Source organism: Pongo pygmaeus, chromosome 9 (genome assembly GCF_028885625.2).
Source record: "Pongo pygmaeus isolate AG05252 chromosome 9, NHGRI_mPonPyg2-v2.0_pri, whole genome shotgun sequence".
In the NCBI taxonomy this organism is placed as follows: domain Eukaryota; kingdom Metazoa; phylum Chordata; class Mammalia; order Primates; family Hominidae; genus Pongo; species Pongo pygmaeus.
This window is the reverse complement of record NC_072382.2, coordinates 120124917-120139919: the sequence shown is the minus strand read 5'-3', so window position 1 is coordinate 120139919 and position 15003 is coordinate 120124917. Positions and strand designations below refer to the sequence as shown.

Sequence of the window (15003 nt, the reverse complement as noted above, 5' to 3'; positions counted from 1 at the left end):
AACAGGTGGCAGGCCAGATTTGGCCACTGCTAGTTTGCCATGCCTTGCCTTAGAGAGTTGTAATGATTAATGAATAGGGGACTTAAACTATCCTCAATTCAATCATTAAATGCCTCATGTTGGCCAGACCTCTACTATAATTTATGTGAAGAAGCCCAAATAGAGAGGGAATAGGTGGAGACAGGAAAAGGAAGAAAAACTGGGTTTATAAGCTAGAGTTCAGTCAAAAGATTTTCAGAGCTAAAGTTATAGCTTAGCGAGAAAAATGAGGGTTGGGGAGAAGTAGCTGTAGCAGTGCTACAGCAAAGGGTAATGAGTAGCAGCAGCTCATTCTTACCCCACACATGATGTTCTTAGCATATGCTACAAAGAGGGGATTGTTTTTTTTTGAGACAGAGTCTTGTTCTGTCATCCAGGCCACAGCGTGATGATGCAATAATGGCTTACTAAAGTCTTGACCTCCCAGGCTCAAGTGATCCTCCCACCTCAGCCTCCTGAGTAGCTGGGACTACAGATGCTTGCCACCATGCCCAGCTAAGTTTTGTATTTTTTTGTAGAGATGGGGGTCTCACTGTGTTGCCCAGGCTGGTTTCAAATTGAACTCCTGGGCTCAAGCGATCCTCCCACCTTGGCCTCCCAAAGTGCCGGGATTACAGGCTTGAGCCACCATGCCCAGTTTTAATTTATTTATGTGATGTAAAAGCCAACTAGATCAATTTGCTTTCCCAGAGAGGCTTGAGCAGCCTTATCTGTATCTGCTTTCTGAGAAAACTCTTTCAAGATCAGGGGACTGGGATACCCTGGTAAACAGTTCCACCTGATGGATGTTGGCCTCCTGTACTTTGATCTCCTGGGGGCTGGAACGAGATGGATTCAAAAAGTAGCCATGATTTTCTACAACACCCGGAGTCTTTAATAAGCAGGAGATATTCAGAATTACTCCCAGCAAGGTCTTCTGGTACATTTGCCCATTGGTAGGGTCCTTGGGCTGAATGTATTCTACAAAAACCTGTAAGAGAAGACAAGTCCTGCTTATTCGTCTGCATGGTGAGATAAGGTGATGGGATGGGAGGGCCTCAAAACAGTTAAGTTGATACAACAACCAAGCTATCTTTTTCTTATTTTATAGGTAGTATTATAGTGTCTTCAGGATAGGGAAGCATCATGTATTACACATCTAGCTCAACTGAATATATATCATCTTTCAGACCTACCTTTGCCATATCTTTTTGCCTAGTGAAATAGAGAAGAATATCCAGATATGCATACAAAAGGATCTGACAGAGCTCTAGATCTTTTATTCGGCCCAATAAAATATCAAACACTGGAATCATGACTTCTGAAAATGTTCTAACTTCCTCATCCAATATCAAGGCTTCAATGACCTCTTCCAGAAACTCAGTTACATCTTCAAAATCTAACAGAAGACAAATGAGAGAGAAAGGAGGGCACAAGAATTTTTATATGCCTTTACACACTAGCTCTTTACTTTCAATAATTCTTTTTTTTTTTTTTTTTTTTTTTTTAGAGATGGGGGTCTTGTTTTTTTGCTCAGCCTGAAATGTAGTGGCTATTCACAGGTGTGATTATAGCACACTACAGCCTCAAACTCCTGGGCTCAAGGGATCCTTCTGCCTCAGCCTCCAGAGTAGATGGGACTACAGGGGTGTGCTACCATGCCTGGCTTTATTCTATTGGTACTCAACCTCAAGGATCAAGATGTGAGTCCTCTTCCTTAATTTATACCAGAACCATAATGGCTCTGAGACTTTCTAATGCAATTAGTGAAATTTTAAATCTGAAAATCAAAAGTAGAAGCTTATAGATCTTGTTCATGTACTCACGGGCTCCCTGGATGGCTTCTAACATCAAATCTACCAGTTGCTCATGGATGTTTTGGTCAACATAGATCTCTGGGGTGAGAAGAACTGTTCGGGTATTGGACACAGTGAGGTTTCTGCACTGCACTGCAAAGGGTAGCAGGTTCTCTGGAACTTTGGTAATCTGCAAACAGCATGAAGAAAAGAGGGAATAGTCTAACTCTGTAATCTGGAATGAAAGTAGACATAGTGAACAGAATAGAAGAGACATACTGGTCTCCTGTGGATGCTTGAAAATTAATTAGAGATTCCTTCCTTGGCTTAAGGAATCATCTATCTGCCTATTTAAAATTCCAATCCTGGAAATATCCGGCTTAGCCTACTCTAATATTTACATCTCAGTGGAAATGAATTCATGAGCCCTTTTCTGTTTTTTGAGACAGAGTCTCGCTCTGTCACCCAGGCTGGAGTGCAGTGGTGTGATCCCAGCTCACTGCAACCTCCACCTCCCAGGTTCAAGTGATTCTCCTGCCTCAGCCTCCTGAATAGCTGGGATTATAAATGTGTGCCACCATGCCCAGCTAGTTTTTGTATTTAGTAAAGGTTTTGCCATGTTGGTCAGGCTGGTCTCGAACTCCTGGCCTCACGTGATCCGCCTGCATAGGCCTCCCAAAGTGCTGGCATTACAAGAGTGAGCCACTGTGCCCAGCCTCATGAGACTTTTTTAAGGATGTGATTTCTAAAGAGGTTTTAGAGAGAATAGGAGGCAGTGGTTAATTGGGGAGAGGGGTGGACCCCAAGATACAGAAAGGAGAGACTAAAGCTTTAGTGCATCTGATATCCAGTGTTCTAAACATACTATGACATATATAAATTGATATAAAAGCTTTAGTGTCCCTGATATTCACTTCTAGACATACTATGACATATATAAATTGAAATAAAGACTGATCCAACTCTGGCCTACATGCTAAAGTCATACCCAAGAGGACAATACAGTATTCAATGGGGATTATTCCTTTACCTCTTCCTTGGCTCTCTGGAAGCAGGAGTAAAGGTAACAAAAAATGTGCCTCTCTCCTGCATCTCGATCAGCAGAGAGATTTAGCGTTGTAGAAGAAGTCATGTTAATTAAGTGGTTGCCTGGATCTTGAAGTAATAAGCGAGCGAAGAGGGCCTATAAAGAAAACCAAACAAAAATACTAAACTATTGCAAAATTAATCTTAGAACATTAAGATGTAAAAGGTAATTCTGACACAGGTTATTAGCAAGAATCACAGATTTGAATGTAGAGTGAAGGAGAAAAAAAGGGCCCTGTATCTTTTTACTTTAGAAAATATTAGAAAATTATGGCATATATAAAGTTATCCTAAGTCAAGCCTCAAGTGTCTAGTATAGCCCCAGCATAGAGTAGGCATTAAAAGACTATCTGTTGAATGGTGCTGAGATCAGTGATCAAACTTAAATGTGAAATCTACTACTCTGTGTGATTGCTGATCTCATTCAGACTTACATAAAGATACTCTAAACGTGAAGTTAAACTGCAAGTTGTCAACTGTCTTTCCTATCAAACTTTTATTCTTTTAATGTTACTCAGGCACCTGCAAGGTACAACGCGCTGTTTTGATTTTTAAAGTGCTGTGGTTTACATGTTTGCCTCCAGGAAAATTCGTGTTGAAATTTGATCTCCATGTGGCACTGTTGGAGGTGGGGCTAGTGGGAGGTGTCTGGGTATGGAAGCGGATCCCTCATGAATTGCTTGGTGCTATTCTCAAGGTGCTGAATGAGTTCTTGCTCTCACAAGACTGGATTAATTCTCATAGGAATGGACAAATTCCCTCCACAGCGGGTTCTTATTAAGCCAGGACACCTCTCAGGTTTTCTCCTCTTTGCATGTGTCCTCATCGTATGTGTCCTTTGGTGACTTCCTCCACCACGTTGTTGAGGCAGCACAAAAGCCCTCACCAGAGGCCAGGGACATACCCTGAATCTTCTCAGCCTGCAGAACTGTGAGCTAAATAAACTTTTCTTTATAAATTACTGCTTGGGTGTTCTTTTTTTTTTTTTTTCAGACGGGTCTTTCTTGCTCTGTCGCCCAGGCTGGAGTGCAGTCGGGTGACTATGGCTCACTGCAGCCTCTGCCTCCCAGGCGCAAGCAATCCTCCCACCTCAGCCTCCTGAGTAGCTAGGACTTCAGATACATGCCATCACACCCAGTTAATTCCTTGTATTTTTTGTAGAAACATGGTCTTGTTATGTTGCCAGGGCTGGTAACTCCTGGCCTGAAGAGATCCTCCCAACTTGGCCTCCCAAAGTGCTGGGATTACAGGTGTGAGTCACTGTGCCTAGTCACAGGTATTCTTCTATAGCAACACAAAACAGACTAAGATACAAAGGATATAAAGAAGAAAAAGTGATGGGCCTTGCCCTTAAGAACTTAAGTCTAATAGGGGAGATAAGACAGATACATAAGAAAGCCACAACATGAGACAGAAAGTGACAATTCCCACAAGAGATTCAGAGGCTGATTATTCTAAGTACCCAGAGGAGGGAGTAACAACATTTATTTGTCAAGGCTTTGTAATTTTTTCTTTTTTTTTTTTTTTGAGATGGAGTCTTGCTCTGTTGTCCAGGCTGGAGTGCAGTGGTATGATCTCGGCTCATTGCAACCTCCGCCTTCTGGGTTTAAACCATTCTCCTGCCTCAGCCTCCCAAGTAGTTGGGACTACAGGCGCCCACCACCATGCCCAGCTAAGTTTTTGTATTTTTAGTAGAGATGGTGTTTCACCATGTTAGCCAGATGGTCTTGATCTCCTGACCTTGTGATCCACCTGCCTCGGCCTCCTAAAGTGCTGGGATTACAGGCGTGAGTCAATGTGCCTGGCCAAGGCTTTGTAATTAAGAAGGCATTTTAACTGGTTCTTAGAGGATGGGTAGATTTGGGCCTGTGGCCATGGTAGATGAAAAGATTCCAAAAGAGGAACACCACAATGTTAGAGATGCACATCCAGGTTAATTGGCCTTCTACTGGTAAAAAAAAAAAAAAAAGAAAAAGAGAGAGAGAGGGATGGACGGACATATGGACACAAGCATAAGTTGGAGAACAGTGAGCAGAATTCAGCTGCATAGCTAATTTTTGCTAAGGGCACACATTAGGAACATAAGAATATTACCTGCTCAACGTTGCCCATATCAAGCCAGTCTTGATCTTCTAGCTCTACTGCCATTTCTTCCAAATACACACAACGGCTGGGGATGCCATTCCCACTTTTCAAGCTGGGATCACCTGGGAAATGGTTTTAATATGATAGGTTAAGGATAATGCTTCTGTTTTATACAGACAACTGATCTTGACAGCATCACTCTTGAACTGCAAATCTGACTCAAGTAATACCAGAATGATCCTGATACACAAAGCAACATCTAAAGATTCAAATCTTTTTTTTTTTCCCTCTAGCCACAGAGAACGGGATTTGTTATAAACCTAGCATCACGACATTTAAAGAGTAAATCCCAAACATTAGTACCAACCTTGGGGTTTAACCACAGACAGGGCACAGAGGGCAAACACTCTCTGACGCCTCTGAAGGCTTCCATCTGAATATTTAGGTTACCTCTGAGAAGAAAATGGGTTTGGCTACCATTCCCATTTCCCTTTTAAGGTAGTAAAGGCAAGTAGCTATATAGTGCAGTCAGTATTGAAATGGGAACAAAAGTTAGATCTGTGTCTAAATACTGTTTTTAGGTCATACCAAAAGGTTCACTGAAATATAAACCCTGAGTTCCAGAGAGTGCAGTGAGTAGGTTTGTATCTAACCATTAGCTGTAACCGGTTTCAAAGAGCAAAAGCCCCTAGCCCAAGCTCAAATAGGAAGCGTAGAATAATGCTAGAAGTTTGTAACTCACTGTTGTCCAGAGTAATAAGGAAGATCCTTTGGATCATGTGATTGATGTTGAGTTGCTCACATATTTCCTGCTGTGATCGGAACGAGCGGCTAATCTCAGCCACAGAGTAATCGAATTCATCCAGGCTCTCTGACACGCTATTATCCGAGTCATCTGGGCTAGCTGGGAGTTCATCTGCCAGAAAATGTATACTGTTAAATGTTACAACCCTTTAAGAGAGAACCAAGCATACTACCAAAAATACTAAATGTAACCAAGAGGATGATAATTTCAGATGTAAAACAAGCTAATCATCTAATTAGTGAACATCTCAAGTCAGGGAAGTTAAGTATAGGGTTTTGAAATTCCTGGCTATAAATCCTACCACATTTTACAAAGCAAAAGTTTTATTTCTATCCATAATTATACTCCACACTGCCAGAAATAGCAATGTTATCTTCTCTACAGAATCCTAGTGAACAAAGAATTACCTAATAGATCAAAATGCCTTTAATTATTTTATTTTTTATTTTATTTTTTTCAGAAAATTCTTTTTTTTTTTCTTTTTCTTTTATTATTATTATTATTATTATACTTTAGGTTTTATGGTACATGTGCACAATGTGCAGGTAAGTTACATATGTATACATGTGCCATGCTGGTGCGCTGCACCCACCAACTCGTCATCTAGCATTAGGTATATCTCCCAATGCTATCCCTCCCCCCTCCCCCCACCCCACAACAGTCCCCGAAGTGTGATGTTCCCCTTCCTGTGTCCATGTGTTCTCATTGTTCAATTCCCACCTATGAGTGAGAATATGCGGTGTTTGGTTTTTTGTTCTTGCAATAGTTTACTGAGAATGATGATTTCCAATTTCATCCATGTCCCTACAAAGGACATGAACTCATCATTTTTTATGGCTGCATAGTATTCCATGGTGTATATGTGCCACATTTTCTTAATCCAGTCTATCATTGTTGGACATTTGGGTGGGTTCCAAGTCTTTGCTATTGTGAATAATGCGGCAATAAACATACGTGTGCATGTGTCTTTATAGCAGCATGATTTATAGTCCTTTGGGTATATACCCAGTAATGGGATGGCTGGGTCGAATGGAATTTCTAGTTCTAGATCCCTGAGGAATCGCCACACTGACTTCCACAAGGGTTGAACTAGTTTACAGTTCCAGCCTTTAATTATTTTAAATGTATGGCTTTTCTCCCTGATTTTAAGATATTGCATTTGTTTTAATAGTTCTTAACTGTACAGAAAAATATAGTATAGAAAGTCTCCTGAACCAATTCCCTAAAGACACTTAACAGTGTTCAAGAATTTTTTTTCTTTTCTGGCGCTAATATTCATTACTATCTTTTTAATTTTTTTAAAAAATGGGATACTATACATAGCTCTTTTCAGCTTGCCTTTTAATCAGCACCAACACCTTTCCCTGTTAGGCCATTTAGAGGCCTACCTCACTCTTTTTAATAGCTGTATTGTATCACATCTTTTGCATGCCCTGTGGTTTATGTAGCTACTTTTCAACTGATGAACAATAGGGTTGTTTCTAATATTTCATGATTTTAAATACTGCACTGAATACAGCTTAACTCTTTTTGTTTACTTGTATGAGTATTTCTATAGGATAAATTCACAGTAGCAGAACTGCTGGATCAAAGAGCTTGAACATTTAAAAAGTTAACATTTACTGCCTGGCATGGTGGCTCACACCTGTAATCCCAGCACTTTGGGAGGCTGAGGCGGGCGGATCACGAGGTCAGGAGATCGAGACCATCCTGGCTAACATGGTGAAACCCCATTTCTACTAATACAAAAAATTAGCCGGGCGTGGTGGCACGCACCTGTAGTCCCAGCTACTCGGGAGGCTGAGGCAGGAGAATTGCTTAAACCCGGGAGGCGGAGGTTGCAGTGAGCTGAGATCGCACCACTGCACTCCAGCCTGGGTGACAGAGCAAGACTTCGTCTCAAAAAAAAAAAAAAAGTTAACATTTACTACCAAGTTACCCTCAAAGAGACTGTCTGATTTACATGCAAACCCAACAGTATATGAGAGAGTGCCTGTTTGAATCTTCACAAATTTTATAGGTAAAAAAAATTATTTAATGGTTGTTTTAATTGGCATTTCTCTGATTGATGAGAATACATTTTTTAATCATTTGCTTATAAGTTGCATGTCACATCTTTTGTAACTTTTTATTCTTTCTTGTTACTTTTTTCTTATTGATGAAATTCCTTTGATTTTTATTTTTTTTTGTTTTTAAAACTTCTGTCCTCAAAATCTGCTCCCATCCTTTGATTTTTTTTTTTTTTTTGAGATGGAGCCTCACTCTGTCGCCCAGGCTGGAATGCAGTGGTGTGATCTTGGCTCACTGCAACCTCCGCCTCCCAGGTTCAAGCGATTCTCCTGCCCCAGCCGAGTAGCTGGGACTACAGGCACCCACCACCACCCCCGGCTAATTTTTGTATTTTTAGTAGAGATGGGGTTTCACCATGTTGGCCAGGCTGGTCTCAAACTCCTGACCTCAGGTGATCTGCCCACCTCGGCCTCCCAGAGTGCTGGGATTATAGGCGCCTGTAATCATGCCCGACTAATTTTTGTGTTTTTAGTAGAGACGGGGTTTTGTCATGCTGGCCAGGCTGGTCTCAAACTCCTGACCTCCGGTGATCTGCCCACCTAGGCCTTCCAAGGAGCTGGGATTACAGGCGTGAGCCGCTGCGCCCAGCCCCATCATTCATGTTGAATGACTACATAAAAGTAGTGTTATTCACTATATGCCACATATAAGTCTATATCTACTTTTCTCTATTGTCAGAATGGTTACTCTGAAAGCCCAGGTAAAACTCTCAAAGTAAGAGTTGTTTCAGTGTGGTGAGTATAAGCTCAATATAGGAAGCCAAAGGTTTTGGCAAAGTACTAACTGCTAGTGGAAACAGGTTGGACCTGGTGGCATGATAAACTCAGTGTAAATAAACTAGGATGATGAGGTGCCAAAATAGTAACAGAAGGGCATGTGCCTGCAATGCTCCCAACTCTAGCCAGATTTAAGTCTGTTTATAGCCAGAAGGACAAGCGTTCTGTTGCTCAGCTGCTATACTGTTGAGTTTTTCTCTGACCTCCAATAGTGACAGAAGCTAAGAATCTGTTTAGCAAAATTTCCCTCAACCACACACTCATAAATCATACTTTCTCATTCCTTATTTTTTCTATTTTTCACTCTGCTTTTTCTCCTACAATCTTCTAAACCAGAGTTTCCCATTCTGGCCGCGTATCACAGAAATCTGGGAGAGATTTCAGAGACTGAAAATACCATGTTAAAAAAAATCAACATTGATTTTGTTTTTCCCTTGCATCAATCACTCATCTATCTTGCCTTTACCTCTTTTTTCTTCAGCCCTTTCTGATTGAAAGGCCAAAAGTCAGCTATGCACCTGAATGTTTTTTTTTTTAAATAAACAAAATAACAGGAAAATGCAAATACTTCTCCTTCTCTCAAAAGAAAAACACTATTATTCTTTTCGGAGAGAGGAGAAGGGGAGCAATTTCTGGTTTGAAAGATTGTGAATATCTTCAGAAGACTAACATATTTGAGAAAAATCCTAATTCTTCTAGTGTATATGTCTCCTTATAGGAGGAAGCTGGACTTGATCTTAAATTCGGTCCCCGAAAGAAAAGCATTTTTTCTGATTAGTGAGATGTTATTCTGATTTTTTTCATAGTAAGGCTAAGGATCAGATTTTTTAAAAAAGTCTGTCCTAACAGGACTAAGCTACAAATGATGCCACTCATTGGAACAGAAGAAGCACTTTGCTTGGGAGGGCCTTTTAAGTGCTGAGCTTAAGAACAAGTCTCATTTGTCTACAGGTCAAAAAGCTTTTATAGTTCTTCCTTTTACATCTACTTTCTATAGCTGCACATGACTTGCTTTCTACACCTACACTTGCCACCTCTGTGTCCCATGTTAAAAACATTTATTTAAATAGCTTTTACTAGGTGATTTTTTTTTCTTTTAAAGAAAGCAGCCTGATAGCTTTGGGATCACGACTGGCATCTGTTACTATGGAACCACCTGTTATCTGGTCTCTTTTTGTACAGTGGAGAGGACACGGGAGGGGAGGGACTCACAACAAAACCAACAACAAAAGCAAACAAACAAAAAAACCCCAATTTCTGCTCTAAACAAACAAAGAAAAACCAACTTTTGTTCCAAACTTAAATTCCAATTGCAATTAAGGACTCAAAGAATACTTAATTTGGGAAGACCCCGTTCTAGGTCATCTTATTTGCTGCTATTGGCTCCTCCACTTACCAGATTGTTGCTTCAGCTGCTCTTTTTGGATTGCTGCAAACTGTTTGGCATCAGCCAGGGAGCCAAAAAGAGCAGCAAAGGGGTTACTTGAGATGTTGTTGTTATTCTCCTGGTCTGTCATTTCACTTTAAGGTATCCTCCATCCAGACCTAGCGGGAGGGGCTGTTCAAAGGACAGGTATTAGACCCAAGAGGGCAGATAACACAATAGCTGTAACATACCTGTGGTTGTTTCTTTTCCCATTTCTCAAATACAATACATTTAAAAATACTTTGGGTTAAGATTTTCTAATTCCTGTCCCCAAACTCAAGACATTTTTGGCAAAATGGTTACAAACCTACCAGCTGGACTCAGTGGCTTGATTTGGGGATAGCTGAAACTAAAAAGTCTAAAACATGTTCAGCTGGAATGCATTTAGCTGTTGATATGCTTTTATTTGCTATACCTTTAAGAAAACAGGTTAAGTAGAAAGAATTATTGAAGTCAAAGAAGGAACTCACCTACTAATTGTGATAACAATGTGGCACTGAAAAATAATAAGACAAGAATTATGGATTTCCCAAGAATTAAGCTGGCGGTCTAGTTCTCATTCACTGGGGCGAGGACAAGGCACTTCTGTGACTTAGGGCTGGGGATGGATATTTCTCAGCTACATATAAATTAAGTAAAAGCCCATATCTTAGATTTGGACTCTGGCAAATCAGGATTGGAAGCAGTTCAGCTGTATGTTGTGGGTTTTTAACATAGATTAAGCAATCTATTTCTAGGCTTAAAAATACCGATATTTCTTCCACTAAAAATTAAATGGTCTTTGCTTCATGCTGTATCTAACCTTCACTGTTTACCTGATTTCTTAAAATAATACTGAAGAAACACGAATTCCAATGGTCAGGTCTACTGCGTAATATGAAATATAGATACCTCAAAGGTGTTTAGTAGAGCTGACTGAGCCTGCATTCACACTCTTCTGATTACACTTCCTCATTCGAGACCAAGTGAACTCAGTGGCACAACAGAATAAGCAGGGCTCCCTGAAAGGCTTTCTCCCCTTTCTGAAATTTTAAGGCCGTGACATAGAAATATTAAATACAACCCTGAAAAGGGTGGGAAGAGACAAAGGGTATGAATGTTTTGTTCACAAGGATCTTGAACTGCTACAAGGACAGAGACCTTAGAAATAGCGGGGGTAGGGATATAAAGGAAGAAAAAAAGAACATTTGGTTTACCTTCAGTTTATTGAGGCAAGTCTCCTCACAGGATCATATTAACAAAAGCTAATGTGGGCCAGGTGCAGTGGCTCATGCCTGCAATCCCAGTACCTTGGGAGGCTGAGGCAGGTGGATCACCTGAGGGATCACCTGAGGCAGGAGTTCAAGACCAGCCTGGCCAACATGGTGAAACCCCATCTCTACTAAAACACGAAAATTAGCCAGGCGTGGTGGCAGGTGCCTGTAATCCCAGCTACTTGGGAAGCGGGAGGCTGAGGCAGGAGAATTGCCTGAACTCGGGAGGCAGAGGTTGCAGAGAGCCGAGATTGTGCCACTGCACTTCAACCTGGGTGACAGAGTGAGACTTCGTCTCAAAAAAAAGAAGAAAAAAAAAGAAAAAGAAAAGCTAATGTGATCGAAAAAGTTACCCTTATTTACCAGAGAAAGAGATTATTTATAACATTTCTTGACAATTCTGAGGCATCTTCAGCACTTGCTTCATGCCCCTCTGACATTTTTTCCACACAAGAGCTAACGGCTAATTAGTTGTAATGACCTAGGCAGTCTAGTCTCCTCTCAGTGCAGCTCAAAGCTTTACTGCTTCAAGGAATTGAACTGTTATTTGGATTTTTAGTAGAGACGGGGTATCACCATGTTGGCCAGGCTGGTCTCGAACTCCTGACCTCAAGTGATCTTCCCACCTCGGCCTCCCAAAGTGCTGGGATTATAGGCATGAGTCACTGCGCCTGGCCTTCTGTATTTTATTTTTTGCTATGTATATTTCAGTCAAGCTTAATAATGCAAAAAAAGGGAAAGATACCATATTTAGTATTGAAATTAATGAGAGGGATTTTCCCCATGTAATAATTACTGCATAAGTTTAATTATTACCTCTAGTTAATGTAAAAACACCAAGAATTGTCTTATTGTTAGCTGACCACCATTCTACTTTCATCCTAAAATACCTCAAATTCCAGAGGAATGCAAAAAGTATATTGAGCTCTTGTTATTTCTCTCTCTAAAACATCACATTCATTTTTTTTCCTTTGGGTATCCACTCCACTCAATCCAGAAGAGGCTGACCAGTTCAGAAGGGGTTGACCTCACCCACTAGCCCCAGGAATGAACATACAAGTCTGGCCAGGCTAAAAAGAATACAGCATTTTCCGGCCAAAGCAATTGATCCAGGAGTGGGCACAAGACACTATGGAGGCCTAACAGAGTCAATGAATACCACCTTCAGGACTTCAGTTGAATCTACGGAAAAGTGAGTTTTTTCCTGCTTGAGTTGCTAGGCCAGTAAGATAGAGTTGCCATCTTTACACCATTTAGAAAAGGCCTAGCCTAAAATCAAGCCAGCATACACTAGAAAATATAATTGAGAGATGGAAAGGTAAGTCTGGACTTTTCAGTTATAAAAACCAATAGAATTTCCCTAAATGCCTAAACCAGTTTGATGTTTTTTAAAACACAACTGAAAAGTGTCCAGATTATTACAAAGGGCATCACCTGCAACACATAAGCAGAAAGGAAGCTGAAAGCCAGGAATATAGGACACATGACAGAGAAGCTCTTAAGACTATCAAGAAGGCCGGGCACGGTGGCTCATGCTTATGATCCCAGCACTTTGGGAGGCCAAGGCAGGCGGATCATAAGGTCAGGAGTTCAAGACCAGCCTGACCAACATGGTGAAACCCTGTCTCTACTTAAAACACAAAAAAAATTAGCCAGGCATGGTGGCGTGCACCTGTAATCCCAGCTACTCAGGAGGCTGAGGCAGGAGAATCGCTTGAACCTGGTACGCGGAGGTTGCAGTGAGACAAGATCGTGCCACTGCACTCCAGCCTGGGCAACAGAGGGAAACTCTCAAACAAACAAACAAACAAACAAAAAGACTATCAAGAGAAACAAAAAGAATTTATCACCATAAATTGCATTACTTCCTTCTTTCTCAATACTATACTGTTGCACTGTATAAAGAAACTAGCTTTCTACATTTTACCTCTATTTTTACTAGGATTTTAAATTTTCTGCATTGTATTTCTAAGCAGATCTTCTACACTGCTAGGCTGTAAGCTCTTTTGATTACATGTTCATATCTGATTATTCTTTCTTCTGTGTCTGGCATTATACACCACAATCACAAAATCCTAAATAAGTAGTCATTGAATGGCTTCAATCTTACATGTAGTTCTTTCTGAACTCCTTGTAATCAACAGCATCACCCATGATCCTACTTCAAGGTAAGGGCTTTACTACTTGTCTTAGGTTGCAGTGGAAGGTCAAGCTACCAGGCTAGACGCTGGTTCTTTGGTATCTTGGCATGTGTAGAATGGTGGATGGAAATAAGTCTCTGTTGTCATCTCTACTATCTGTGAAAAACAAAAAGGTTCTCACCTACCTTTCACTAAGCTCATCTTTTTCACACGTACGTCAAATCTGTGCACAAACTTTTTTTCATAAAAAAAAGGGCTAAAACTGTGTAGTCACTTATAGAAAAATTTTACAGGAAAAAGGAGGACTGATCACTTGATGAGAACATTTGTGGAGATGCCAGTTTAGATTTGTTCAATGGATTTACCAAAGTAAATAAGAGTACCTAAATAATCACCCAAAAAAAAAAAACCTAAATATTTTGTTTAATATTCAATAATGTCACTTGGGATTTATAATCTCCTATTTTCAGGGCCGGGCACAGTAGTTCATGCCTGTAATCCCAGCACTTTGGGAGGCCAAGGCGGACAGATCACTTCAAGTCAGGAGTTTGAGACCAGCCTGGCCAATGTGGTGAAACCCCATCTCTACTAACAGCGATTACAGGCGCATACCACCACACCTTAGCCAGGTGGTAATCCCACTACTTGGGAGGCTGAGGCAAGAGAATCACTTTAAACTGGGAGATGGAGGTTGTTGTGAGCTGAGATCGTGCCACTGCACTCCAGAGCAGAGCCTGGGTGACAGAGCCAGACTCTGTCTCCAAAAAAAAAAAAAAAAAAAAAAAATATATATATATATACACACACACACACACACACATATATATACATATACACACACACATATATATGTATTTTTTTTCCCTATTTTCAACTGCCATACAGAGATACAACATTATCCTGTTGTCAGACAGGATACAACATTATCCTGTTGTCAGACTTTGGGATGGTACAGCCACCAACCTTAGAAGCTTTTGGATTTGATTCTTTTAAAATATATCCTCCTTGAAAACAAGTTTCACTCTGATATACTTGCTGCAAAGATCTATATCTATAATAGCTGTCCTACAAAATTCTGTCACTTCCTCCTGATTCAAGCTTTTGTTTATGAATAGTACCACTAATCCTTTAAGACCATTGTCAGCTCTCATGAACACACAAGTGTGTTAACATCAGACTTGGTATTGTTTTTAAACAGAAATATCTGGAACACTTTGTAAAACTGGGATCGTCAAAATCAAGCTCTATCAAATCGTACTCCCCTAAGGTCTGTGTCCTGGCAAATAATACATATACCAATTTAAAATAGAAATTAAAATATCAATTTAAAATAGAAATTAAAAAACAATTTTCGTTGTCGTATGTTTCACCTAACACTATCAGGCCATGCTAATGTGGCAACAAATTCCATCAACACATCTATCTGCAACCTAGAAGGATCTCAAGTCAAAAAGCAGACAGCAGTCCTTCTTGGATCCCATTTTATCGCAGGTGGGCTTCCACGTGAGACCAAAACAGTAAATGACAGCGAGACTAAACACATGCTT

At 40.5% G+C, this 15003-nt stretch overlaps 2 protein-coding genes across 16 annotated transcripts in view; one reads left to right on the top strand and one right to left on the bottom strand.

Moving 5' to 3' along the window:
- Positions 1–15003, bottom strand: part of UBE4A (ubiquitination factor E4A) — a 40425-nt gene that overhangs the window by 24674 nt on the left and 748 nt on the right. Inside the window, exons 2-10 of one of the 12 annotated variants that reach the window (XM_063672131.1) lie at positions 10954–11084; positions 10533–10558; positions 10033–10194; positions 5728–5901; positions 4995–5107; positions 2845–2997; positions 1845–2004; positions 1215–1417; positions 818–1009 (exon numbers count right to left, since the gene is read on the bottom strand). In XM_063672131.1, coding sequence (XP_063528201.1) covers positions 818–1009; positions 1215–1417; positions 1845–2004; positions 2845–2997; positions 4995–5107; positions 5728–5901; positions 10033–10153 — 1116 coding nt within the window. In that variant the 5' untranslated portion in view covers positions 10154–10194; positions 10533–10558; positions 10954–11084. Of the gene's footprint in view, positions 1–799; positions 1010–1214; positions 1418–1844; positions 2005–2844; positions 2998–4994; positions 5108–5727; positions 5902–10032; positions 10195–10532; positions 10559–10953; positions 11085–15003 lie in introns of all 12 variants that reach the window. The other 11 variants (XM_063672130.1, XM_054439448.2, XM_063672129.1 and 8 more) reach the window with 11 other exon arrangements.
- LOC129007971 (T-cell surface glycoprotein CD3 delta chain) overlaps positions 467–15003 on the top strand; it is a 35188-nt gene continuing 20651 nt past the window's right edge. Inside the window, exons 1-3 of one of the 4 annotated variants that reach the window (XM_054439452.2) lie at positions 475–1047; positions 1529–1721; positions 12313–12507. The gene's annotated coding sequence lies outside the window, so the exon portion shown is untranslated. Of the gene's footprint in view, positions 1048–1528; positions 1722–12312; positions 12508–15003 lie in introns of all 4 variants that reach the window. The other 3 variants (XM_054439451.2, XM_054439454.2, XM_054439455.2) reach the window with 3 other exon arrangements.